The 27,305-nt window shown below is 50.7% G+C and overlaps 1 protein-coding gene across 1 annotated transcript in view; it reads right to left on the reverse strand.

Moving 5' to 3' along the window:
- Positions 1-1,245: 1,245 nt before the first annotated feature.
- LOC119109839 (adhesion G protein-coupled receptor L3) overlaps positions 1,246-27,305 on the reverse strand; it is a 42,123-nt gene continuing 16,063 nt past the window's right edge. Inside the window, exons 4-15 of the mRNA XM_037233592.1 lie at positions 18,538-18,908; positions 16,206-16,334; positions 13,885-14,033; positions 13,269-13,439; positions 9,748-9,978; positions 8,882-8,996; positions 6,381-6,475; positions 4,673-4,948; positions 3,899-3,997; positions 2,155-2,218; positions 1,373-1,461; positions 1,246-1,249 (exon numbers count right to left, since the gene is read on the reverse strand). Coding sequence (XP_037089487.1) covers positions 1,246-1,249; positions 1,373-1,461; positions 2,155-2,218; positions 3,899-3,997; positions 4,673-4,948; positions 6,381-6,475; positions 8,882-8,996; positions 9,748-9,978; positions 13,269-13,439; positions 13,885-14,033; positions 16,206-16,334; positions 18,538-18,908 — 1,793 coding nt within the window. The remainder of the gene's footprint in view (positions 1,250-1,372; positions 1,462-2,154; positions 2,219-3,898; positions 3,998-4,672; positions 4,949-6,380; positions 6,476-8,881; positions 8,997-9,747; positions 9,979-13,268; positions 13,440-13,884; positions 14,034-16,205; positions 16,335-18,537; positions 18,909-27,305) is intronic.

The following is a 27,305-nucleotide window of genomic DNA, read 5'->3' on the forward strand; positions in this document are numbered from 1 at the left end:
TCTCAACATTCACTCGCCTGCAACTTCGTGGGTAATCACGCAGAGGAGTTCACCGACGCCACCTGAAAACTTTGGATTACTATGCGGGATGTAGACGGCACGCAAGGAAGGAAACTCCATGACGAACTGGCGGTGATTTCGAAGCACAGTATGTTGGTTTTAATGTATTGATTTACGTTTATAATGGGCGTGAAGGCACCCTTTGATTCCTCTTTGCTTCATATGCTTTTTAAAGCCAAGAGGCGGTCTTGTCTTTGATTAGAAACGCACAGATATTGTCAGGGACGGATGAAAGATGTGGCAGAGTGAATCAAGGAGACGGCATTAGGAGACCCAAGCTCAGCTACGACACCCCAGGAAATGGTGCACTGCGTGCAAATGATACACTGCAGGGTGAACGTATCAGGTCACAAGTCTGGTGCTAAATATCGAAGCATGGGGAAGAAAGTCGCGATTTCTAGGTGCATCAGCCATGCGCCACGCATTTTGAGCGACCGACTCTGCATGTTCTACATCTATAAACGGTATGTGGCGTGGCCGGAAGCAGGTGCAGCGATCGCAATTTAGAGGAGAGAGCCAATCAATCTATATTTGCATTGCAACGTTTTGCCGAATGTCAAATGGTTGTATTTCTTCTTAACCCTCACATTTTAGAACCCTGCACGCGCCACTGATCCCTAACATGGTTCGCACGTTATAAATTTCGCGTTCAAAATAGTCACAACGCCGAAGTGTCCAAAGCATGTAGGATATTTCAATCACCTTCGAAAGCTCAACAATATGTTCAGATTTACCCCGTTTTGTGCTCGTGTGTGCAACATAGGCGACTTATACATTTTGTTCGCATAATAAATTGATACTGGCCACAATGCTTTTTATACCCCGCCTATGAAGGTTCATCCAGTACATTTCACAACTGTTGGGCAGCCGAAACAACTTACATTTCATGACCGTAGCGCGGGATGGACCACATTATAGTAGTGGATATCAACCAATGAGCAGTTGCCAGTTGATCGACCGACGGTTGTGAAGTCGAGTGAGCGAAGGAGCCCGAAGCAGAGCAGTTGGCCCAAAACTACTGAAGCACATCAAACTACTGTAGTTCCTCTCACGCCATACACATCATGCTTCGACGGCCTTCTACTATGGACGGAGCGCTCCTGGCAGAGGCTTTTGATATGCTACTCATGTGATCTGTGCACCACGTGTTAGAGCTTTTGACACCCGTAGCAGAAGTCTCACTCCTCACCTGAGAGCAGTTCAGCACCGTGAAGGACGTAGTCGAAGACGTTGGAGCCATCCACCAGTAGATAGCCGACAGTCCACTGGACGCCCAGCAGACAGGAGAGGCAGAAACCACCCCTTCAGCCACCGTTTGATGCGCTCCTTCTTGGCCCGTAACTGATTCACCTTTAGAGATGCCGCCGAACGGAACGCGAGCACCACTACCAGCATGTTCATCTGCGACCGCAAGGGAGATGGTCAGCGTAGTCGTCTACAGCGCCAGGGCTCATGAAAACCAAAGGAGACAGGCAACGCCAGGAACTGACCGCGCGGGAACGAACCATATTGTGACGTTTGTGTGTGTTTATGAGCTCCACGCGGGGTAGTCAGGTGGCAAGGTGGACGGCATTCCACTCCAGGTGAAGATCGCAACTTAGTGGCTGGCTTGTTTGTTTGCCGTTTCAATGGTGCACCATGTGCATTGTGTGTGACGGCGTGTTCAGACCCAAGCGTCAGTTTCACAAGCGGACGAAAACATTGACGTCGATTTCAGTGAACCACGTCGGACCAAATGGGAAACTCGTCCCTTGGGCAGGCAGGACACGGCACGCTCGGGGTGGGAAATGCAACGCTACTTTGCAAGCCTCACAGCACAGATCACACCAAAGGTTTGGTAATAAGGGCATTAGCAGCCTCTTCATTGGTGTCGCCGCCGCCAGCCCACAGCTACCCGAGACGCGTCTTGTCATGTGCTTTGTCAGTCTCCGCCAGGACAGACACACACAGCTGCGTGCGTGCGTGCGTACCAGTGTCTGTATCTGTTCGTGTGCACGTGCTTTTTCATGACAATGCCTTTGTGTCTTCATTTTGAAGTGGCAAGGTAAGCCCATTCTCTTGATGTCCGTCAGTCAAACAGCGACTCATACTTACGATCAAAACAACTGCCAGAGGGCCATTGAAGAACCAGATGAAATAGGGGACCTTCAGCCAGCAACTGGAAAAGTAAAGCAGGTGGAGAACTGTAAATATTCAGTTTTGAATACAAGGAATACAACGATGAGTCAGTATTAAAAGCATGATTCCTCCTAAAAGAAAAATCAGAACGGAGAGATAGATGCGTCATTTCGGCTGCATGCCCTTATCGAAACGAATATCAGTCGTAAATTCAAGGTCTTCTACTGATAGTCTTTTCGGTAAGACATGTAGCCGAAATATCACATCTGTGTCTCCATTCTCTTGTTTATTCTACGAGGAAGAAGGATATTGATCCGATCTCATCTATATGCGTAATGTTCCTCGCAAATGCACTGAACAACTTACGTAACGAACATAACGGTATGCGCACACTGTGGGCATTACGATTCCTCTTCTCTGGCGTTCAATTCACATCATACATCACAATGTTCAACGTGAGTGGCTTATTGATTGGTTTCATTGATTACATCAAATGTAAACTACGCTGACAACGCATTTTAGCACACGGTGTGTGCATTTGCGAATACTCTGGTCACAAAAATCGTGTACACGTTTATAGCTAGCTTGCGGATTATTGCCCCCAGCGTTTTTATTCGCATGCGCAATTACCAGAAGATCTGCAGTGTGCTAATGCACATAATAGCCACTTCCACGACAGTTCAATACGCTAAAAAGTCATCAAAAAAATTGTAAAATGCCTCCAGGAAGTTTTGGTATATACTTACGACTTTGACAAGAAAATGGTCATTTTCAAGCAATTTTATTGACATTCAGAAGCTAACCTGTATGCTTTGTTAAAAATAAGTTCATTACAAGAAATAAATCTCTTCATAGACATTTGTTTTCAATCCATGTCTTAAGCTCAATCAAATTCTGGCGAATACCAGGCCTGGCAATCAGCCGTGTAAACCTGTCGGGGGCCTCCGCGGTGCCAACATTGTTTACGTCGGCACCGTGTGGAGCAGGGGGGGGGGGCTTTCCGATGATTTAAGTCAAGGATCATTCATCATGGATCATGTGCTGGTAGTTAACCACTGCAAGCACTGCAGGGACATGGCCAGAAAACTATGAGCAGGGCCATGGCCAGAATGTTGGAGTTTTTTGTTGTCGCGTCTGCGTCAGACATGTCACTGAACGTTTTTGAAAGGCTTTTAAACGTTTCGGTGGGAAGACATCTGGCATCATGCCTGTCCATAAATAAAACATGATCTTGCTGATAGCCAGTAAACCACAATATTACCCAAATTTACGTAATTACAAGCATACTTTTTAACTCCACAAAACACTTTTAGCCGAAAATCGTGGGTAAAAGTCGTTTCGTTGGAAAATAAGCGCTAAACATTTTTAGAAGTTTTTAAAACCTTGCATCGCAATCCTTGAGAAAAAAACGACTAATGTTATTGCATGCAACACCATGCACACGAAGTAAATGGATCACTAAGCAGACGGGCACACACAATATTGATAAGCATATGATCGTACGACACGACGTGCGATAAATACCCAATGACCATGCATCAGATAAGCACAACTCTTTATAGACGCCGCCAGTAACCTGCTGAACGCTACGGAACCTACTGACACAAAGTCAGACAGGTAGGCAAAGAAAAATGCATGAATATGAAAGGCGTGCTGATTGCAACAGATTGGCGAGCGAATCTCTCAGTGTGACCAAAAGGCGGAGCGCCGTAGAGCTCACAATTCATCCCGGACGTAGGCGTACTGGTCGGTGCCCAGCGCCACCGTGTTGGTGACGATCACGATCAGCGCAGGGCCCAGGTAGCCGTACATGTAATACCTGAGGCAGACCAGACACCGCCTCACACCCCTGGCCCACATATATCCAGCGGCGTGCTTGGTGGATGGAGCAACAAAGCAAAGAAGATGCAGCATCCCAGGCTCGGACACTTCCGCGTGAAGTAACAAGGCAGAGAAAACCCAAATAGAAACGCTCGGTCTCTCATGAAAGGCGTACTGCGGCAAAAGCACCGTGTAATAGAAGCATGCAAAACATCTAGAATGGCAGATGACCTCAACCCTGGGTAAAACTGACATGTTTGCCTTCGGACGCTCTCAGGCTAGCAGATTGAGCGAAGATCAATAGAGGGGTTCGGGCACCTGATGATGGCGAACACGGGAAACCCCTGCCCACAACCCTTCTCAACGTGGCGCTCGTCTGCTAGCTTTGAAGTCTTCAAACGTTAACAGGTCGCTTCTGGCATGACATGAGATTATTTCTCCACTATCGAGCACAATGCCCTAGATCAAGATGGCGATACAACAAAGTTTGAGAACATCGAGTCCCAATTTTCGTATTTCTTACGACACGCGTCCAAGGCATGATCACTGTGGGGAGTGCATAATCTTCACTAATTCCACACGTAATTGGAGGACGCCCCCCCCCCCCCCCCAGCCTCGGGCCATGGCGCTCCAGTCGGGTCCGCTTTCTGCCACCCTACCTGCCGGTGCCCACCTGGTCATCGAGTTACTCTTGGGTTCGAACACGTGTCGCAACACCTTGTACAAGTGGACGCCCTCCACCATGCTCCATGCGAACACGGAGAGGAAGCAGTAGTGGATGGCCATGCCGGCGAGGCTGCAGGCGATGGGCTCCAAGTAGACCAGGTGGCGGTCCATGACAGTGAGCAGCAGCACCAGGCCGGCGGCGTACGTGGCGCACAGGTGGCGTGTGATGGTGGTGCGGCAGCAGCGCAGCGATCTGACGGCGGTGGGTACATCTGGAGGAGGACTGCGCGCAGAAACGGGCTGTAACTAAACCTAACGCACTCGTCCTCACAGCAGAACCATCACCAGAAGACCAGGGCGCCCGCCATAGGCTGGCTCTCTTAACTACTCTCCCCCCCTACCTCTTTTCCCTTTCCCCTTTTGTTCTTCTTCAACAAATGGTTGTGAATACATAAAACTGCATAGCACCTCCGAAGATAGAGTAACTACAGTAAGTAACTATCTTCAGTAAGTAACTATCTAACAGTAAGTAACTATCTTCAGTAAGTAACTATCTAACAGTAAGTAACTATTTTCGCTTCCAGCCAAACGCTTCCAGCCGTGAATTTAAGACAGATATACAAACTCCAGACGCCAGGTGACGGCCACCGGAGCCGTGGGCCTATGTAACAACGCGACTTCTCTTTGTACTCTGTGCATCTAGTTTGTTGTGTAGTTGTGCATCACAATCCTTCGTGAGTCGTTGCAAGTAAATAAATCGGTAACGAGTGTGCTATCGCGCAATTCAATATGCTGTGTCATTAAACAGAATATTTGGCTAACATAGAATTGTCACTCAAACAGCATTTAGTGTCTGGATGTTGCAGTGCAACGAGTTTGACATCGATAAACATGTTCTGTTGCGGTTGGAAAATGGCGCGGATAACCTTTGGCAATGTTTCATTCGTTGAACCCTGGCAAGATGTTAAATATGGCCAAGTGGCGAGAAATAAAAGACAGGTTCATGCATGTCAGCGTAATGAATGATTTGCGACTGTGAAGACGACCTCTACAGCAAGGACATAGTGCATTTCATTTTCAGTTTTGTAATTTCTATCTTGTGATTTCATGAGTGAACTTGTCTGTCTTGGACCTGGGAGATGACACGAATGATATACTGGACACATTAATGGTAACGATATACAGGTCGCTAGAGGCAAAAATAGCAATGATCGGACTTGCATTTTTGCTCTGCAGTATGTGACCAGCGTCGAGAGCGGTTATAACTCATTTTTACCGTTTGTAGTAGGGTTGGCCTGCTCTAAGTAGCGTATGATATTCACTAGATTCTCAAATAATATCGGATATAAAACGTGACAACGAAGTAAGCAATTTCATTGCAGAAAGGGATGATTAATTACATGTTAGGAATGGATGCAAAAACATTTCAAAAAATCGTTCTCCATCCCTTTCAACTCAAATGCTTATTTTGGAACAGCAAGTTTCGGTGATCTGCTTCGTGCTTTTATTAAAATCTACACTTTACGGTTTGTGATGCAAATTACACTTCCGACAAACCGTGCGTAGAAGGCAAACATATGACTGAATGTAACGGGCAAGACAACAGGAAAGCAGTGCTCCAAAAGAGCTGAACACTTGTATTGACAATGAAATGATACTTCGTAACGGCTCACTTGACTGAAGACGTGGCGCACTATGTACTGTCACAGCCTCACCTGGTGAACGTGAATACAACCCAGGTCAGGATGAGGCAGATGACGGAGAGTGTGCCCAGCAGCCAGGTCAGCACGCTCAGTGACAGTGGTGTGCCCTGCAAACATACGACCAGCGCCCAGGTCAGCACGCTCAGTGACAGCAGCGTGCCCAGCAATCATATGGCCATCACACAGGTCAGCACGCTCAGTGACAGCGGCGTGCCCTGCAATCATATGGCCAGCACCCAGGTCAGAGCACTGGAAATACTGTATTGGCCAGCCTTCACACACGTGGGCGTACACACACGTAGTCATTAAGGTCACAGCCACTGGTTGCCTGGCACAACATTGGCTTGCCGAAGACGCGATGAACTGAATCAAGTGACAAGCTCGCCTGCGAGCGTTTATGCAACGCCTGATTAGCGAACCCTTCCAACTCGAATTCTGTTGTTACGTCTGCTTGTTTTCTAGAGCAAATACGTGTTCTATATCGTGATCGTTAATTTATCCAGAAGCGTGCAGAAAATTTGAATATGAATAGCGCCCAGCCATTCTCCAAAACTAGAATATTACCATTTTTACATTCATATTCAGCCTCAACATTATCAAGTAAAACGTTTCCACATTACGAGTCGTGCCACCGGACACTCGCCTCCGCTAGAACCAGCGGCAAGGCTGAAACATTGCAGAATCATGGCACCTCAAAGAGAACGTTGTTGGCACAAAGGTGCCCATTGAAGAACATGCTGCAACCTTTTACGTACTTTATATACAAATGGTTATAGAAAGGCGTGATCCCTTCAAAGGATTGGATCAATTAGTGGCACAGGCTTCTATTTGGCTTCTATTTGAGCAGGTAACATTCGTGCATACATGCAGAACGCATCTAACATGTGCATGGATGCAAAACTGAGCATTGATCCAACAAAATCTTCTGATCAAACTATCAACTTTTACCTTCGACTCCAGATTTTTTCCGGAAATAAAGACGGGGGATCCCAGAGTGTCCTTCGCAAAAATGGTTTTGGATGAATAATATTTCCAGGGAAAATTTTGATCCGGGATGTTCCTAAGGGATGCTGCGTTTTTACTGCTACCGACTTTTGCTGAGTAAGGGCGTTTCCAGTCCACTGAAAATCAGGCGGCAATCTGTCCCACTCAAGCAAGCTTGTAAACCATGCCTTGATGACTCGTCCTTTGGGGGTTCGGTGTCAGAGCGGACATGTGGCTGAGCCGCCATGATTTGGGGAACCTTCTTTCGGTTTGGAGCTAAAATTACTATGTGCGACAGCGCAATGAACCTTCACTCTCGGTGCAATCAAATTTTAAAAATTCGTGCTGTAGAATAAATCTCTTGAAATTAATCTCGCAAGATCCTGTGTCAAACATTGACAGTAAACCGCGTTCGACCCATTCAAATGGTGAATGTTGTACCATGAAGAACCTCTGAGCACACTTTAAAACTGAGCCATTATCTCAACATGGGGTAAACTTCAACCGAAGGCTCTTCAGCGTCCGGAAAATTTGACACGCAGAATAGAGATTCACAGAGCAGGAACCCTTTGTGGGGCCCACGAAGCACGCACTTGTAAGCGTAGTGCGCAATGTTCGGAGTGAGATGGCATGATCGTCAAGCGTCAGGCGCGTGATACGCCCTTCCCTTAGACGGAAGGGCATATGCCTTACCAGAACAAAACTCCTCCAGAAAGTATGCAATGCTCACATAGACGTGGCCACCTTCACGGGCCCCAGCTGAGCACTGCAGATGAGCAAACGACGATCGAGTGCGCTAGTGTACGACTCAATACACGTGAAATTTGTTTTCGTGTGATGACCTAATAGGCTATTGGCAAGGGGCTCCACTGGTAACATTTAGTCGGCCCCGTCGGTTTTAAGCCGGTGCAGCCGGCTGTGTTCATGCTCCGGGCCATTGACCGCGTGACCTGGCAGAGGTCGCGTGTGCGGGCCAGAGCGGCCGCAGACTTAGGGCAGGGACAGCCGGCTGTGTGGCCGGGTGTTGAGTTGGTCCAGCATGCTGTTTGTAAATACGAGTGACTAAGTGAATAAGGGTATACACAAAAACAGCAAATTTCCTAACATTAAATTACATCAAATTAAGAAACAAACACCAAAGTTTAAGATAAAAAACAGAAAATTGCAATGAATATGATCATATTCGTTGTAGTTTAGGAAAGACAGGCTAGGTGCGCGCACGTCTTCCGAGACGGTCAAATGCATATACCCCTCCGCGTATAAGAGTCTACGCACGGGACTGACGAGGAATTATTTCGTGGTCATGCGTCCCATGCTCAGCTAGTTCGACCTTCATAATCCCTTTCCATTCAGAAAGTTGTTTCTCTCATTCTAATGAAGAGCGGCATTCGAGTTATGCTTACCTGCATGTCCACTGCCGTGCCTCTGGAAGCCCGACAAGCGTTTTGTCAGTAATCGTGAAGCAATATCCACATACTGGTTTCAGAGGCTAACGATTATTTGTCGGTGCATTGGGGCAAGCTACTTACCACGTATTCATGGTAATCCATCAGGATGGCAAAGTTGGTGAGGTGCGAACAGGAGCAGGTGGCGTGATCGCTGGAGGAGCTACCCATCAGCTGACACCCATCTGTCCGCCATTCGCTGCGAAACGGATCAGAAACGGCTGCTCATAGCATCACCCGGTATCCATAGGCATCGAGTGTCGACGCAGGGCTCTGAAAGGTCATGCCACCGACAGGGAATCCTAGCAACGAAGAGTGACACTTATTGCGTGCAATTCGTAGTACCATTCACAGTTTCAGACCCCATCCAGCTGCTGCACAGGGAAGGGGCCCACATGACCTGCGGAGGTACACCACTCATAGGTGCAGCTCGTTGTGCACTTACTGAGCACCGCATTAGAGCTTCAATGTGATGTAAGGGAAGGGGACCACATCTCCCGTGGGAATAAACCCACCACAAATGCCTTCCTCACTCATCCAGCTCCCTCACAGGACACGGACACATCTCCGGCGGCATACACCGCTTACGGGCGCCGTTCTCACATATCCAGCTCCCACGCAGGACACTGACGCATCTCCGGCGGGATACAACGCTCACGGGCGCCGTTCTCACATATCCAGCTCCCACGCAGGACACCGACACATCTCCGGCGGGATACACCGTTCACGGGCGCCGTTCGCATATATCCAGCTCCCTCGCAGGACACCGACACATCTCCGGCGGGATACACCGCTCACGGGCGCCGTTCTCGCATATCCAGCTCCCAAGCACAAGCACGGAATACCACACCTTTGGCGGGAGAACACCACTTATAGGCGGCTGCCCTCACCCACCCAGCCTTTGCACATGGAAGAGCCCCGCCGCCCCTCTCGCGCAAGAGACCACTTACAGGTCATGCTCGCTCCAGTAGGCGCAGACGGCCGTGCCGGGGACGGCGGCCGGCCGCTCGCCAGGGTACAGGGTACGCCACACCGGCCGGCCGGCCGGCTGTCGCGCCGCCCGCCGGTACTGCAGTCGCAGCCGAGCACCGGCCACCTCCGAGAACCGCACCTGCCGACCGGCACTGCCCAGCGAGAAGCCCAGCACCGGTGAGTTGAGCCGCTTCTCGGAGTCGTCGAGGCTGCCGACAGAGCCGGCCGCCGTCAGAGCGGCAGACGGTCGGGACGGACGTGTGGATGAGGCGGCAGGCCAGCTGGTAGGGCACAGCCGTGGTCAGAGGGGCAGGCTGACGGGACGGACGCGTGGGCGAGGCTCCAGGCCAGCTGGTAGGGCACGCCGTGATCAGAGGAGCAGGCTGACGGGACGGACGCGTGGGCGAGGCGCCAGGCCAGCTGGTAGGGTATGCTGCCGTCAGAAGGGTAGACGGACGGGCTGCCACCCTATAGGTCACAACGGGACTCAGACGCAGTCGTTAGCTATAATCGCTATTGACATCGGACAGACATATGCCACGAGGCGGCTTTATCCAGGTTTGCGTACATCGCCCACCTCGATATACGTCTGAGGAACCCAGTGCCGATCTATCCGACTTAACTGGCCTAATCTGGCCATCATGCGCATTAAAGATAACTGTATATGGAAGCCTACAATGTGCTTTTCCGAAACTAACCACAGTACTCTGCTAAACGTGTATTGTCTCGATTTATATCCGACTATTTTTTGCTTCGATGTGTCACGTTGAATATGAACAATTCCTTTACGTATTTGGTTCGTAAATTGTCGTAATTCTGCAAAATTTTGTAGGACCAAATTTTGCGACTTTTACTTGCACGGTGTCCTGTATGCTACCTCAGCAAGACACTGTCCCTATCCGGCGCACACGTGGTATCAACGTGAATGCCTTCCACCATGACCTGCTGAGCGCTGATCGAAGGGCCGTGTTTTCTTCAGCGGTGCTGCACGTCAGCGGATCTGTTTTCTGGCAGCGTGCGTCCTCATCCTTGATTTACATACCCCGGTGAGATTCACCCGTATCCGCAGCCCAAACGCCCCAGTGGTGACTGATGAAACTAAAGCTCTAGTGGCGCGCCGCTGTGATTTCCATAGCACTTCGGGTCACGGGCCACACTATGCGCAAGTAATAGGCTATAATAAGCTGTACAATAAACTGCAAGCTTTGGACAGCTCTCGTACTGTACGGCATGCACAGCTCTCGATCTGTAAGCTATGCACAGCTCTCGAACGGTAAGCTATGCGCAGCTTTTTAACTGTAAGCCATGCACAGCCCTCCAACCGTGAAGTTTCGCGAGCACTATCACTTTCGCTGATCGAAAACAAAACTTCTAGAAGTGTTTGATTGGTCACTCAGCTTGTACCCTTATGTTTCTTCCATCACTAATCGCTGCTTTGGTGTTCTGGCTGGTCTATCAAACGTTCAGAACGGGGGCTTAGTTTCGCGAAATGAGTTAAGGGGAGAGGCTAAACAGTGAAAATGACTCCGTCTGTCCCCCCAGAATATTACAACGAACAGGATTTTGCCCGGATTTTGCTCATTTCATTCTCAAAGTTGGGCGAGGGAACTGAACCCATAGTTGTGGGGCTAAAGCTCTCCCCAGCTGTATAGAAATAACACCCCTGGTTCAGAACCATTTTCTCCCCAGCATAGTCTCCGCACTGGCGAATTTCTTGGCCATCTCGCAGAGCTGATCTGTCATTTTGATGTAAATCCCAAAAAAGATCGCGTACCGAATTCGTTCGAGATGCTTGGCTGGCGACACTTTGTGACGCCATTGCATCATGTTCACGCCACTTTTGCATACATGTTGCGTGAATTGCTTCCGTTTCCCGGTCCTATATAAAGCAAAGGATGTGGTCGTAGTTAAGAAAAGAGTTAATGTGGCGTAAATTGATTATGCCTCCTGCGACCTACTCCCTCCCATTTACCGCTAGTCCTGGGCTCTTGTCATGATGCCGGTAGAATCTACGGAGACACTCATTCCGTAACTAATCAGACACGTGTTAGGTCTGGGCATATGCTGCTCACCCAGCCTTCCTATAACGGGGACATACATCCGGTGAGGTGCCGAATAGTCAATCAATTCAGAGCTATCATTCTCCATGAAATGTCCGCTGATTGGGCGCCATCAGCCTGAATCTATGGCAGATATACAGACCACTATCATGGTGCATACACACACACACACACACACACACACACACACACACACACACACACACACACACACACACACACACACACCACACACACACACACACACACACACACACACACACACACACACACACACACACACACACACACACACACACACACACACACACACACACACAACACACACACACACACATACACACACACACACACACACACACACACACACACACACCACACACAGCACACACACACACACACACACACACACACACACACACACACACACACACACACACACACACACACACACACACACACACACACACACACACACACACACACACACACACACACACACACACACACACACACACACACACACACACCACACACACACACACACACACACACACACACACACACACACACACACACACACACACACACACACACACACACACACACACACACACACACACACACACACACCTTGGCGGCGCACCTCTACATTCGTCGCACTTGTCCCCCCGCAACGCTGTAAGTCAGTATTATCGGACGTTTACGAGGCTCACACTTGCGTCACTCGTGCTTCTCCTTGTGCTATGTCTGGAATGAGTGGTTGTGACTGGCACGGTCAGTAACGTGCCATTACCTCCAAAAACACCCGTACGCTATACGCGCCATCCCGAGGCGGTATTTCCCAGCATGCGGCAAATCACTAGTTAGGGAAAGCAGAATCTGATGCCCAGAATCAAATTATGCAGAATCTGCAGAATCTATAATCTGCCATATAATATGCGTATAGACGGGCAGACATCCAAAGCAACGTAGCCTAGCCTCGTAGAGATGCGTGGTCAACTCGTGGTGTTGCCTTTCCTGCTTACTGCATCTCATTTGCCACTTGATGTTGTTGCCGCAACTGTTCAACGCTGGTAAACTACTTGTTTTCCTTGACGAAAGCTGCTACGCTTTCAAAGTTAAAATTTAATATCAGTTTTATCAGCCCACTTCTCTGCCATTCAGTGTAACAGTGCAGTGCCGACAATATAGAGCTGTGATCAGTATTTTCACATTGACCCCGCAATTCGGTACTGGTTTTCAGAAATAGACGAATGGAATACTAGGTGATCCTGCACGAGCCTGGCTGTGCCATCCACTCCAACTGCATCCTCAGTGCGCGACAGACAATGCCATCGTTGACACCTCGACACATGTCTCACGGGACCTCGGCACTCCGGGTGTCCGCTCAGAGACGGAGTGCGCTGAGGAAGGATGGGGGACAGCGACAGCCTCACCTGTTGTCGGCCGGGCTGAGCATGAACGGCAGGACGGCGGAGCGATACAGCAGGCCCACCTGGGGCAGCCGGTCACCGGCGCCAGGCGCCAGCAAAGCATAGCCGGCCGGCAGCTCGATCCACGACTGGACGTCAGCCGACCTCGGAAACCTGAAGCTCCCGTCGTGCCGTCTGTGGCAGGAGAGCGCACGCCGAAGCTGTAACCATGTCCGGGCAAACGAGCGAGGGGAAAGAAAGGGAGAGGTGTTGAGACAGGAAGAGAGAGAGAGAGAGAGAGAGAGAGAGAGAGAGAGAGAGAGAGGAGAGAGAGAGAGAGAGAGAGAGAGGAGAGAGAGAGAGAGAGAGAGAGAGAGAGAGAGAGAGAGAGAGAGAGAGAGAGAGAGAGAGAGAGAGAGAGAGAGAGAGAGAGAGAGAGAGAGAGAGAGAGAGAGAGAGAGAGAGAGAGAGAGAGAGAGAAAAGGAGAGATTTGTATGTATACTACATTCCACTGACACTCCGAGAGAGCCAGCTGGCGAGCGGGTGAGTCAGCCAGATTGCGCCCAAATAGCTACAGCTGTTGAATGTGTCATGAAGCACCTTTGACCAGTCCTACAGAATGGGTGGATAAATGCGTACCTGCTGACTGAGCTCGCAGACATCACCAGGCTGGGTTGCGTCATTTCGATGACGTCATCACTGCCGGTTTTTGCCATACTATTGGCCAGCAGAAAGCCCGTGTTCTCGGTGCTGGACATCAGCTTCTTCGATGCATCCTGACGCTGAGTCTGCAACAATGCTGACGTGTCAAAACCACTCGGCAGTTTACTGCCACGCCTGATGCGCCATTCACTCTCGTATATATGGTTACAACATTTAGCATGTTTCAGGCCCGAACGCAATATTTATTTTTCCAGAGAGGCGGTTCCGATCTCAAGCTCCCCCCCCCCCCCCCTATAGAGATCTCATCTGGGCCTTTTAGAGAGCAGCAACTTAGGAGCCAGGTAAAAACTCCATTTTCTTGTCTGGGGCGTCCTGATGTTATGCTTAGGTATTTGGTTTCTCTTTAGGTCTTTTGTAGCAATCGTCTCTTTTCCCAAGTCTTCTTGGTGTGTTGTGGTGTCCGGTGAACAATATGCATTTAAGTGTCCTCTGGTACTGTGTGCCATTTCGGTTATTTTGGAACCTATTAAGTTGTTGGAGGTGACGGCGTCCGATTTTTCCACGAGATCTTTGCCATAAATAGTTGCCGAGTTTTTTGTGTCCTGGGTGCCCCAACTGAAACATGACGCCACAGACCTCCTGCTCTAACGTCAACAACTTTCAACGCAGTAGCTCCGGAAAGAACACTTATGGAAGACGTACACATGCGGCTGTCAGGAGAAGAACCGAGGTGAGAAGAATGCCTGTTCGCAGATTTTGAAACTTTCCGAGATAAAGGTAACCGCGACAGACTGCAGAACGGTGGCCTGTAGACCATTGAGACCTGCGGAACTGATAAAAAGAAGCCGCACCCTGCGCACGTACTGACCACCAGTCAGCTCACCATGATAACAATAAACAAGGCCCCAATACTTCACTCTGGGGTGAGTAAAGCATCCCAAACCCAGGCTCTGGACCCCAATCATGAATGCGTGCTGTGTCGGTGCGTGTGTGTGTGTGTGTGTGTGTGTGTGTGTGTGTGTGTGTGTGTGTGTGTGTGTGTGTGTGTGTGTGTGTGTGTGTGTGTGTGTGTGTGTGTGTGTGTGTGTGTGTGTGTGTGTGTGTGTGTGTGTGTGTGTGTGTGTGTGTGTGTGTGTGTGTGTGTGTGTGTGTGTGTGTGTGTGTGTGTGTGTGTGTGTGTGTGTGTGTGTGTGTGTGTGTGTGTGTGTGTGTGTGTGTGTGTGTGTGTGTGTGTGTGTGTGTGTGTGTGTGTGTGTGTGTATGTGTGCCATGTGCTTAGCTACGGGCAACGCCTGCCACAAATCGCAATACCGTTATCAAAATGACGCGCCCCGCGATAACACCCAGTGAAAACAGGTGTTATCACCGCAGTATCACTCTGTTACGTCACGATTGCCACACCACGCCAGCCCCATCGCCCGAAGCCGGACGTTCTCACGTCAGCATCAGCTACTGGTTCGGCTGCACGCCTGCACGTTACTCTGCACGCGAGCAGGCGGCCACCGCGGGTTCCCCGGCCTAAGAGCCGGTGCGGAGCGGCGTTTCCTCAGGGGCGTTTCCTGCGTCACTGCGTCATTCATTGAGGCAGGAATGGCTCCCTGCGTCATCCAGTGAAGAACCCATCGGCAACAGGACCCCATAACACACTGATGCCAAAGTGGAGTGGGATTCTTGCCAGTCCCCTCAGGCCTGGATGGAACAACCTGCTCAAGTCGGATGAAGACGGGCTGAAGTGCTGTTGTTGGAAGGGTGGGCCTGCGCGTCTCCAAATGAGGTTGAATCGACCAAAGGCAGGACCGACTGCTCCTCCCCAAACGCGGCGAAGCCGGCGGCGAGATGAGTCAATCGCCCACCCATGACTGCGATTAAGTCGACGAGATGCTCGGAACGGGGTTGACTGCCCCGTTCCGACTGCGGCGTAACCGTGTGACCCGGCCAGCCGCGGAACCCACCTCGGTCATGTTCGACAGCCCACCTCGGTCATGTTAAGCAGCTCTTTTTGGTCATGTTGGACAGCTTACCTCCGTCATGCTCGACAGCCCACCACGGTCATGTTAGGCAGCTCATCTTGGTCATGTTAGGCAGCTCACTTCGGTGATGCTGGACAGCTCACCTCGGTCATGTTAGGCAGCTCATCTCGGTCATGTTAGGCAGCTCACTTCGGTGATGTTAGGCAGCTCATCTCGATCATGTCAGGCAGCTCACTTCGGCCATGTTGGACAGCTCACTTCGGTGATGTTGGACAGCTCACCTCGGTCATGTTGGATAGCTCACTTCGGTCATGTTGGATAGCTCACCTCAGTCATGTTAGACAGCCAGGCGTTGGTGGCCCCCAGCGTCAGGTCCACCAGCCGCACCATGTCCTCGGTAAACTTGGTGTTGCTCACGAGCCGGTCGCCTTGATCCATGCCCTGTGTGACGTTCCGCTGACGGGAGGGCAGGCGCCGCCAGGTCAAGGTCAAGGTCGCTGGCTCGCGGTCACTGCTGGCTCCGACGTCGCCAATCACCCACACACGTTCAGAGGTGTTTCGTGAGAACCTTGTGAGCCTGTCGATGTTTGCTCATTTTCGTGCCCCGGCATGAATTGGGGCATTTGCCACCTCGCGTTTGCTGGAGGAGGAGGATAAATTCATTTTCCACTAATGTCATCGGAACTGATCAGAAGACTCGACTGGTTGAAACGTAAAGATACTCCTAGTTGTATATTTTCCTGTACTATTGACTTCATACGTCAGATCAAGCGTATCCATTTTTCAAAAAATATTCTAAATGACACTGCAATAGATAGATAGGCGTTGAGGAAGAGAGGAAATGGAAAATCAAGAGAAAGGGAAAGTTAATATAGTGGCTTAGCTGCTGATGTTATGTAACGATTGATTCCATTGATATTAATTCAACATTCAGTGATCTCCTTTTGGAACAGAGGCAGTTCATTGCTTTTCTTTGGGACTTTGACAGCCTTGATTTTTCGAGCTTGTGACGCAATTCTGGCAGACAAAGCCATGACAGAGCATAGTCCCTTAGCAAGTTTAGGCCTGATATTGTTTTGTAGAGACTGATGGTGGAGTTAGCGTGTGCGAGGTAAAAAATGCGCCTGTAACCTTCGCCACACGCCTTTGCCTTACGAAATGGCTCAGATGCTCTACCTGAGATATTAAAAAGAAGCAAGCTAGAGCCAGGCGGAACTGGCATTAGAATGTTCATACCACACTGAAAGAGACCTGCTGCTGCTGCTGTTACCAAACTATGACCAATGTGACCTTTGGCAGGTCAAGCAGGGTCATTGTGGTCAATGCGACCCTTTAAGAACCTTCCTGTTATTTCAAGAACTAAGCACGCTAAGACAATGCAGAACATGGCGCCAGATAGGTCTCGGATGCCTCTATCAGGTGATAGAAGCTTTCGGACATCGATACATGTGCCCTACAACAGATTATGTGAGGCCAAATGATAAACGCTGTTGTTGCATTCGTCCGTAGGGATATATCACAACCTAAGCAAGCTACATCACTGAGAAAAACGGCGTTAGAAAGGCCTTCTAAAGCTTTGGAACCTGTACCACTTTGGAAGTACAAATGGTATAAGCCGCAAAGGGTTAATCGCAAAGGTCGAGGTTTGACCTAATTTGACTCTCGATGTCCTCACATTTAAAAGCCACGGAACGACAGCAATGCACTTCAGAAACATAAAGGCAAATAAAAAGCCTGGACTTATTTTTTAAGCGGATTTCCTCAACATGATTTCGAGGAAGAGGTCCTTGAACGGGACGTCATGGAAGCTTAAGATTTTCGAAACATTCGCACAACTGATATAAGCCAAGCTACCCAAAATCTCAATGACCAAAACTTAATGAAAAAACGCAGTGATAAAACTGTTCAGATCCATGGGGTAAGGCTGAAGGGGAACGTGAGTGTTTAAATGCCTGTACCATGTGGTGTGTCTAGGGTGTCCGAGTTTCTTAATTCCCAAGATGCATTGGGCGCTGCAAAATTTATACATCCAACACCTCCGTCGAAATTGGGAAATTGTAATCCGCCCATACTGACATATGATCAACACGACGGTTTGCAAGCCATCACCATAGCTTCATCCCGGATTTGTGGAGGGCTCGGACGCGTGGCTTGACAGCCTAGCTGGTGTGCAACTTTACGCACCCGAAACTGTCGTTTTACTGATTTCTCATGACCTGATTTTCCAAATGACTTGACCGCGCCACTTGAAGCGTAGTTACACCACGGCGACAATGCAGCATGCCTATTAAGCCCTCGGGGTGGTTGAAATGCTCTTTTACCACTTACCTTCTGCCGTAGCTGGATGTTCATCGGCCCATGACAATTTACGTTTGTTGCTAGGACAGTGAGCCTACCAACACTATAATACTAGACTGGTATAAAAAACGCTTTTGCTCGCGCCGTCATCCAAAAGTCATAGACAACACTGGAAGAGATAAGCAAAGCGATGGACTTCATACCATTGGGGTCATAATGCACTTAAAAGCTTGAAAGATTAAACTGAGAATTTCCGGAACACGGATCTGGCCGAGGCCGCCCGTTTGAGCCAACCCACTCTTTGTCCCACTACCTCCCATCTACTACTTCAGCTGGGCGTCCAACCAGCTCACCGCCTCACCTGCTGCTCCAGCAGGCTGCCCAGCTGATCCACCGTGTCGATGACGTCCTGACCGCTAATGTCTTCACCCGCTGTGCCGTTGAGTTTATCGATCAGGTCGTTGATTGTGTTGTCAGGGGTGTCGGGCGTCGCGGTCGTCGTGGATGGCGGCGGCGTGGGTGAGCTCGAGCTCGGCATTGTGGACTGAGCGGAAGGTGTGGTAGAATCAGGTGTGGTTGGTGGAGCAGTGGGTGAGGTCGTCGGCATAGTGGGTGAGGTCGTCTGACCACTGGCCGTGGTCAGTGTGCTGGCGGTGGGCGTCGATGGGGCCGTGGTCGTCGATAGGGCCGTGGACGTCGGACGGCTTGTAGTCGCCTGACTGCTCGTCGGTGCTGAAAACCAGAATTATCTGTCACTTCCACACGCCCTAAACTGGAGATCGCCTATATAATTCATCATTGTACACTACGGTGTCCAAGAATAACACTTTTTGAAAAAGGCTTGGGTTGTCGGGACTAGTCTGGTTCCCCGGGACAAGACCAGTTCAGTGTAGTCAATGTTGTCAAATTCATGCATCTTTAGGGGTGCACAAAGGGCCCAAAAATCGGTAGCTATAAGGCTTATTCACTGCTACCACCCGCCAAAAACCAAATCAGATCGGCCAAGGGACATAAGGCCCGACATTGTGACCAAAAACATTGAATCAGGGTAGCAATAGGGCTAGGGCGCTAGGGACTTGGCTTTAGGCGTCCAAGCTGATGTTGATGTACATTTTAATAGCGGTTTGCTACATTCTATGAGCAAAAATGGCTTAGAGTACCGAACCCTGAGTTCCTTGCGCACCCCTAAATGCTTTTCCAAAACGTATTATTCTGGCCAACACTCTGGACAGCATTGGGTAGCTCCCAACATGTTGCGGGAAGCACTGCCAACATCAAAGCAGTTATGGTTCTAATAAAAGCTCCCTGTCATGCATTATGCATTATGCCCCCCCCCCCCCTCCCCCATTGATAAAGTTGTAACTCCTTCGTCGTCGTCAGGGAAAATATGCAGCGGCCATCAGTACGATTTCGGAATAGGCACACCGTTTGGTCCGTTATTATCTGTTTGGCTTGCGCACCGTTTGGAAGTAATCTGTCTTCGTCCTCCCATTGAAACGTGTATCTATAAAACTACGACTGCACGAGCCGCAACAATGAACAACTGTACGCTGTAAATTTGACGCAAGCAGCAACCACCACTGTCCTATATGATAACTTTTTCTGCAGGCGTTCGAGCTGATCAAGTAAAACTATAAGCTGCAGGACGTTTCCGCTCATCGGACTGACTTGTGGGTTGGCTAAGTGCTCCGTCTCTTGAGCCCCCCCCCCCCCCCGCCCCTGCTTGAGTATGTATCGCTGAGGCGCTGCGGCGCCGTGGCCCCTGCACTATGAGCGGGCCACGAGCTCCTCCGGGAGGGGTGGACAGGGCAAGCTGTAACGTGGAGTCTGTCTGTGTGGAAGGAATCGCTGCATTCGCTGACGTAGTTGTAACACAAAGGTCTCAACCCCGAGATACCAGGAAAACGCAGACCTTATTTCGACAAAAAGCTTTCGCACCTGTTCGCGTACCATGCGAGTTACTTTCTGGCTCACGGGTAAGGGACAGCGGGACGGTTTGTATTGAAGAAAACATTCCGTATTTGAAGATATTGGGGCAAACATCAGCATATGGTGAAATTAGCTCACGTATGAGTTTGGTGTGCCTTTAAGTGAAAGGACTGCATTGGACCACACAATTTCTCTATTTAGTTTACAATTTCCCCATTCTCGATACGTTCCTCAATGCGTCATTGTTCGATTGCCTCATCGTACCTTGCACAACATTGATTGAGAGCTAATTTACGGCCGTAATATCTTGAAATCATGCTCCTGGACGTCAGATATGAACGACTCGACGATGATATTTTTATTGGGCTTGATCGCCGCATGCCCGTTAGAATTGTAGGGTTTCACTGACGCCATTATGGTGTCATGGATGCCTGGGTGACCTTGAAAGTCTGCGTAAAATAGTCCGCACACGTTCACGGGCGGTTAACTCAGAAATTAGAGAGGTATAGGCCCTAAGAAGGGCAGGGCTGTGAACTGCGCCGAATGATCTTTAAGGCGGCCATTTCGGTTCAAAATCCCATACAAATGTACAACACTCTCTTTTAGTTTGCTTTTGTGATTTCGCGAAGTTTTGCATTCATTTTCAGCTTTGTGCCGCTTGGAAGATACTTGCATTCGTCAGGAATAGTTTGTCCTTCAGTCAAGAACTTCGTCGTAAAATTACTGTGCTAGGGTATTTTGTGACGAGTGGCGTTGGCACTTGTTTTCACCGTGTACTGCGTGCCTGTGTGACGACCTGTGCATCGTGCCACAGACCACATTTTTAGTATCCCTGTTGATTAATAAGCGCCTGGGTGACCAGTCGAATACGACGCTGCTAGGGCGGGGTGGAGGGGGAAGGGGGTTCGATTTGGTCCCCTGAGATCTAAAAAACTAGGTGAGCTAAAAATGCTGAATTCGTAGGATAGATAGGCTTGTATGAGACCTTACTTGTGTCAAATTTTGGGATCTTCCTGTCATGACACTCGGTTCAAATAAGAACAAAGAAGTGAAACTCACGATCGGTGTCCGAATCTCCCTCAGATATTTTTATTCAACCACCGTTCACCTGAGAATCTCAACTAAGCAAGAAGACCCTGGTGTTCATGTCAGGTCAGTGACCTTACTCGACCCTCAGAAAGTCATGATGGCCAAAATTCTGTGAGATTATTTTGATTTTTGAATCTGAATACGCATATATGATTACACTACAAGACAGGCTCCTAAAACACGAGGTTAACTGGGGTCATCATAGGAACAAGGTGTTGCAGAACTATCGGAAAATGGATGCTTATCTAAAGCGAAAGGCCATGAGGTCAGTGGAGTGGGATTATAAGTATGTTTCCGCGTTGTCATCGTCTTTTGAATTGGTAGCCTTAACAGCGTCAACCTAATCGGATTTGCCTCTCATGACATGAACACGGGACGAAAAGTGTCGCAAAAAACGTGGAATGAAAATGATCTATGCTTCTTCGAACACGAACTTTACTACCAGCTCAAGTTGGCCATAAAATGTTGTCACGTCGTAAATTAAAGCGTATCTCCTATCTGTTTGCAGAACCTCGGTGTTCTCACCGCTGGGACCTGTCAAGCGCGATTCTGGACCCGACCCAGCTAACCGCACTGAATGGCCACACAGCTATGACATTATAATAGCATGGTCATATGTGCACACCATAAATCAATATTTAATCACTTTTCCAGCATTCGTGCAAGAACAGTTTGGGAAACTTTTCAAAATGAAGTATTTTCTCAGGAGCATGATAAACCATCTCTACAGTTCAAACAGGGTCACCTACAGGGCCACATTCAAAAAGTTATTACGGCAATTTGAGCCGTCGAGAATACTTGCGGAAGAGTTACCAACAATTCTTGAATATCGTTTTCTGCCGTACAGAAGACCCACAAAAGCGTATGCACTCTTTTTACCCGTAATGTTTCACAAGCGGCAAGCACGATGGCACCAATATCTTACAGCATTTGTAATAATGACAATTTAAAGCTGATCCACATTTCACTGTAAATATCGTGAGATCCTCTTGGTGATTTTATATGCACAACACGCTCTATTTCAGCGTCAAGTAATGCACGGCACCTGCCCGCATTTAGAAAATGTTTTCTGGAGTAGTTATGGCCAGTCCGTACGTTCTCAATGAAAAATGACTAATTATGCGAATACTGAGCCATCAAAAGGCTGTGTATACCAGCCGAAACCAGGAGTTTGGCTGCGTGTCAAGGCAGAGCCCTTGATGCTGCGCGCTGCTGTCGTGACGGCGCTGCTGATGCTGTGTTTGGCCGACTGCCCCGACGGATGGAAGTCATTCAAGGATTTCTGCTTTCGCCTGACCGACAGCCAGTCCAACACGTTCAGCCTGGCCGAAAGCTCCTGTCGCAAGCTGCATCCATCGGCGCACCTGGCCAGTCTGCATAGCGAGGATGAAAACAAAGTGGCGGCCGACACCGCCATAAACGGCACGGCCTGGATTGGCTTAAAGCGTGTCAAAGAGCGCTGGCGCTGGTCAGACCGCACCTTTGTTGACTTCACCAACTGGGAACAAGAGGCGGGCACCAACGGTAGCTGTGCGCAGCTGGCGAACGGTCAGCAGTGGCGCAACGACGTGCCGTGCGGAGACGAAGAAAACGCTGGTGCGTCCGAACCGACGCACAAGAAAGGGGCCAAAGAAAAGAAGAAACCAAACAAAAGGGACAAACGAAAGACAAGAGGTAAACGGTGCCCGACATGCGGTAAACGAAAGAGTGGGTTGGGGCTACCGGCGCTGTGCAAGGTTCCACACATGGAGACGTGTGGAGGTCCCGACTGGATCCGCGCCGGTGACTTCTGCTACAACTTTTCCTCTCCGAACGTGCTGAAGAGCTGGAACGAGGCAGGTTCCGGCTGTTTGCAGATGGACGCGCGGTTCGTTGCGGTCTTCAACGCCCGACAAAATGACGTTCTCCGGCGGCTGGCCCATCTAACGGGTACGACCTCTGGCAACACGGACGGGCTGATACGCTACACGGTCGCAGTCCAAGTCAGCACGAGGCTGCCTGGCTTTCATTCCCCTGGGGATGCATTTTAAGAAGGGCATTTATTCCTCTTGATTCACTTGGGGTTCAACCGCATGTGCACAGCGTACGTACATTGATATACGTTACATGTGGCATACGCCCATCTGAGCCTTACCGTAATGTGGTTCGAGTCGTCAGCGCTGCTAGTTTTGAGTAACAAAGGTGACACATGTGTGCCAATCCCAAACCGTCTTGCAACATTGCTCCACACCCACAACTTGCTGTCGAGACGATGCCTTCTGTGTGAACGGCTTCGACGACTCAGACCACGTATGTGACTGGTGAGCGTTCTGGCAGACCAGGTGTGTGTGATTGGTGAGCGTTCTGGCAGACCAGATGTGTGTGACTGGTGAGCGTCCTGGCGGATCAGGTGTGCGGGTGGTGAGCGTCCTGGCAGCCCAGGTGTGCGGGTGGTGAGCGTCCTGGCAGCCCAGGTGTGCGGGTGGTGAGCGTCCTGGTAACCCAGGTGTGCGCCTGGTGAGCGTCCTGGCAGCCCAGGTGTGCGCCTGGTGAGCGTCCTGGCAACCCAGGTGTGCGCCTGGTGAGCGTCCTGGCAGCCCAGGTGTGCGCCTGGTGAGCGTCCTGGCGGACCAGGTGTGCGGGTGGTGAGCGTCCTGGCAACCCAGGTGTGCGCCTGGTGAGCGTCCTGGCAGCCCAGGTGTGCGCCTGGTGAGCGTCCTGGCGGACCAGGTGTGCGGGTGGTGAGCGTCCTGGCAACCCAGGTGTGCGCCTGGTGAGCGTCCTGGCGGACCAGGTGTGCGGGTGGTGAGCGTCCTGGCAACCCAGGTGTGCGCCTGGTGAGCGTCCTGGCAGCCCAGGTGTGCGCCTGGTGAGCGTCCTGGCGGACCAGGTGTGCGGGTGGTGAGCGTCCTGGCAACCCAGGTGTGCGCCTGGTGAGCGTCCTGGCGGACCAGGTGTGCGGGTGGTGAGTGTCCTGGCGGACCAGGTGTGCGCCTGGTGAGCGTCCTGGCGGACCAGGTGTGCGGGTGGCGAGCGTCCTGGCAGCCCAGGTGTGCGCCTGGTGAGCGTCCTGGCAGCCCAGGTGTGCGCCTGGTGAGCGTCCTGGCGGACCAGGTGTGCGGGTGGTGAGCGTCCTGGCAGCCCAGGTGTGCGGGTGGTGAGCGTCCTGGCAGCCCAGGTGTGCGCCTGGTGAGCGTCCTGGCGGACCAGGTGTGCGGGTGGTGAGCGTCCTGGCGGACCAGGTGTGCGGGTGGTGAGCGTCCTGGCGGACCAGGTGTGCGGGTGGTGAGCTTCCTGGCAGCCCAGGTGTGCGCCTGGTGAGCGTCCTGGCTGATCAACGTGACAATCGGCAGGCAGCAACGTGTGGCTGGGCCTGATCCACACAGACGACGGCTTCCACCGCTGGGCGGACGGCGCCATCATGACCTTCGAGAACTTTGGGCCGCACGACCACTACGACGCCGACCACAAGTGTGTGTTCATGGACGACCTGACGGGCCAGTGGCAGCACGAGCAATGCTCCACGCCCATGGAGTACGTCTGCATGCGGCCCAAGCTGCGGCTGTACGACATGCGCACGGCCAACGAGAGCCGGCCGCGCGCCACCGTTGAGATTTGGCGCCGCATCGAGGAGGCGCTGGTACCGGCGCGCGCGCCCCCCTCCCGCCTGCAGGTGCCGCCGCCGACCAGCAGCACCCGGGCGCCGGCGCTCGGGCCCGGCATCCGCACCTCACTCGAGGAGGAGGTGGACGAGGACGGCGAGAAGATCAGCGCCGGCATCAGTACAAACACCGGCGGCGGCCAGCAGGCGGACGTCAGCACCGGTACCGGCGGCGGGCAGCACACGGACGTTAGCGCCGGTGACGGCGACGGGCAGTAGACGGACGTCAGCGCCGGTGTCGGCGGCGGCCAGCAAGCGGATGTCAGCACCGGTACTGGCGGCGGGCAGCGGGCGCGCTGACCGCCGACCCGAGCCTTACTTAGCGGAGCTGACGGGCGAGCGACAGACCGGCCGGCCGGCGACCTGGCCTTGCCTAATCTGACATGAAAGGAGCTGAGCTGGCCGTCACCAGGCCGCTAACCTGGTGACCTGTTATGTCGGTGGTGGTGTTAGGTCGGTGACCTAACCGGGGCGGGCCTGCCTGAACGTCACTTCAGGTAGTAAGCACCAGCACGTCTTGGTAACGTAGTGCTGCTGATGTGTGATCTGCATTCCTCTCATTGTACTTGGCGTGAAGTAACCTTGCGATGGAGATCACCTGTTTGTCCACATATCAGTCACACGGCGCGAGGGGCTTATATTCAAGAACCACCGCCGGGTGGTGTGTGGTGAGTGTCTCGCGCGAGACGGCGAACCCCCGCCAGGTGGTGAGTGGTGAGTGTCTCGAGCGAGACGGCGAACCCCTGCCGGGTGGTGAGTGGTGAGTGTCTCGAGCGAGACGGCGAACCCCCGCCGGGTGGTGAGTGGTGAGTGTCTCGAGCGAGATGGCGAACCCCCGCCGGGTGGTGAGTGGTGAGTGTCTCGAGCGAGACGGCCATCGAATATATATTAACCCATCGCAATGTTAGTTCGCTCTGATGGACGGTGCTCGTGCTGGTCGATGTACATCGGGATGCTCGTTTGGCGGAGTACAAGCGCTCTAGGGTGTCTGGATACTAGGCAGGAGCCAGATCTAAGCGTGTGCTCGATGCAGCAGAAAATGTTTTATCTATTTGACGGCGAGCTTATCCAGTGGAAAAAGAAGTGCGAACTGTGGCTAATATCAACGGACGTTCATGGACGCGTCCCGTCGTCCTCAGCGTGCTGCTGCCCGTGGAAGAGGTCCCCCGGAGTGGAAAGGCTACCGATGTACGGAATATGATCAGGGGTCTATATAAATGCATTGTGTTTCTTCTGATATCGATATTGCATAAGGTTCGTGGTAGATTCCGTTGTTCAAGACCATATTGAGAAGTGCGAGGCCTCCGCTAGTGATATCCATGTTAGTTTATACCTCAGTCACTCTTGTGTCAGGTTATCCAGCAGCATCTGATATCGTCGGCACAGGTCTCGCACTTCCTAACGCGACCTCAATGAATGAAATCTGAAATGAAATCCGTGCAATATCGATAACAGCAGATGCAGAAAACATTTCTGAAGGCGTCCATCACCGTTACGTAACTCTATACATGGCACAATGGTAACATAAAATAATATTTTATCTCACACCTGCCAAACGGCCAGTTTGATTTTATTATTCCTTGCCATTCTAATACTTTCTGATTTTGGTTACTCTAATTCAATATTACGCCAATTTGTGTGATGTTATCCTCAAGTGCTTGTAGGTACATGCTACTTACTAGATTTGAAGGCTAAATGGATGCAGTTTTGCAAAATGCGTAGGAGTGGGCGTGGGATGGGAGGTGAGTCTCGGGAGCCCAGGAAGAAAAATGGCTGGGCTCGTCTTCAGAGTACAATTGGAACAATTTTCCCCCGATTAGACCAACTTTCTTTTCAGAGCCTGGGACAGGAGTGTAGTTTTGCGAGGTTAGTTGAAGTTAGGAGAGCATAGCCCTAAAAATGAAAGGGTATGTCACTAATATACGCCAACAAACGGGTTTCGCTTCAGGGTTGGCCTGCTTGCTTCTCAAAATTGTGAGCTGAAATCCAAGGGGGCTGGATCCGTGCAAATGAGTTTGAAACCACGCCCCTGCAGGGCTAGTTCAGTTGATCATGGCTTTATCTGATAATTATATAAGCAGTGCTTAACAGATTTCTAAAGGTTACTCAGTCCATCAGCTGATCTGGAGCAAAACCTAACCCAACGGTACTTATTTTGAAAGGAGCCTAGACCATGGACACCTGGTAGTGTTTGCTTGATGCGAGTCTGTCTCACTTGTGTTGTATCTCACTGTGGGATATTGGGATCCATGATTGGGGTTATTCAATCAGTTGGGATCAATCAGGATTCACTCAAGGAGTCAAACAATACTCTTGGGCCAAAACTGTTGCTGAAGGTGGTAAGGTTGTTGATGTGTAGTTGGTGGTATTGGGGAGCCTTGCAAGACTTATCATGCTGTTTTACCCATCACATCCAACTAAACACTCAGCTGATGGTGATGTTGGAACTTTTAAAAACTTGGCAGCCAAAC

Source organism: Pollicipes pollicipes, unplaced genomic scaffold (genome assembly GCF_011947565.3).
Source record: "Pollicipes pollicipes isolate AB1234 unplaced genomic scaffold, Ppol_2.1 Scaffold_7231;HRSCAF=8579_pilon_pilon_pilon, whole genome shotgun sequence".
Classification (NCBI taxonomy): Eukaryota; Metazoa; Arthropoda; class Thecostraca; order Pollicipedomorpha; family Pollicipedidae; genus Pollicipes; species Pollicipes pollicipes.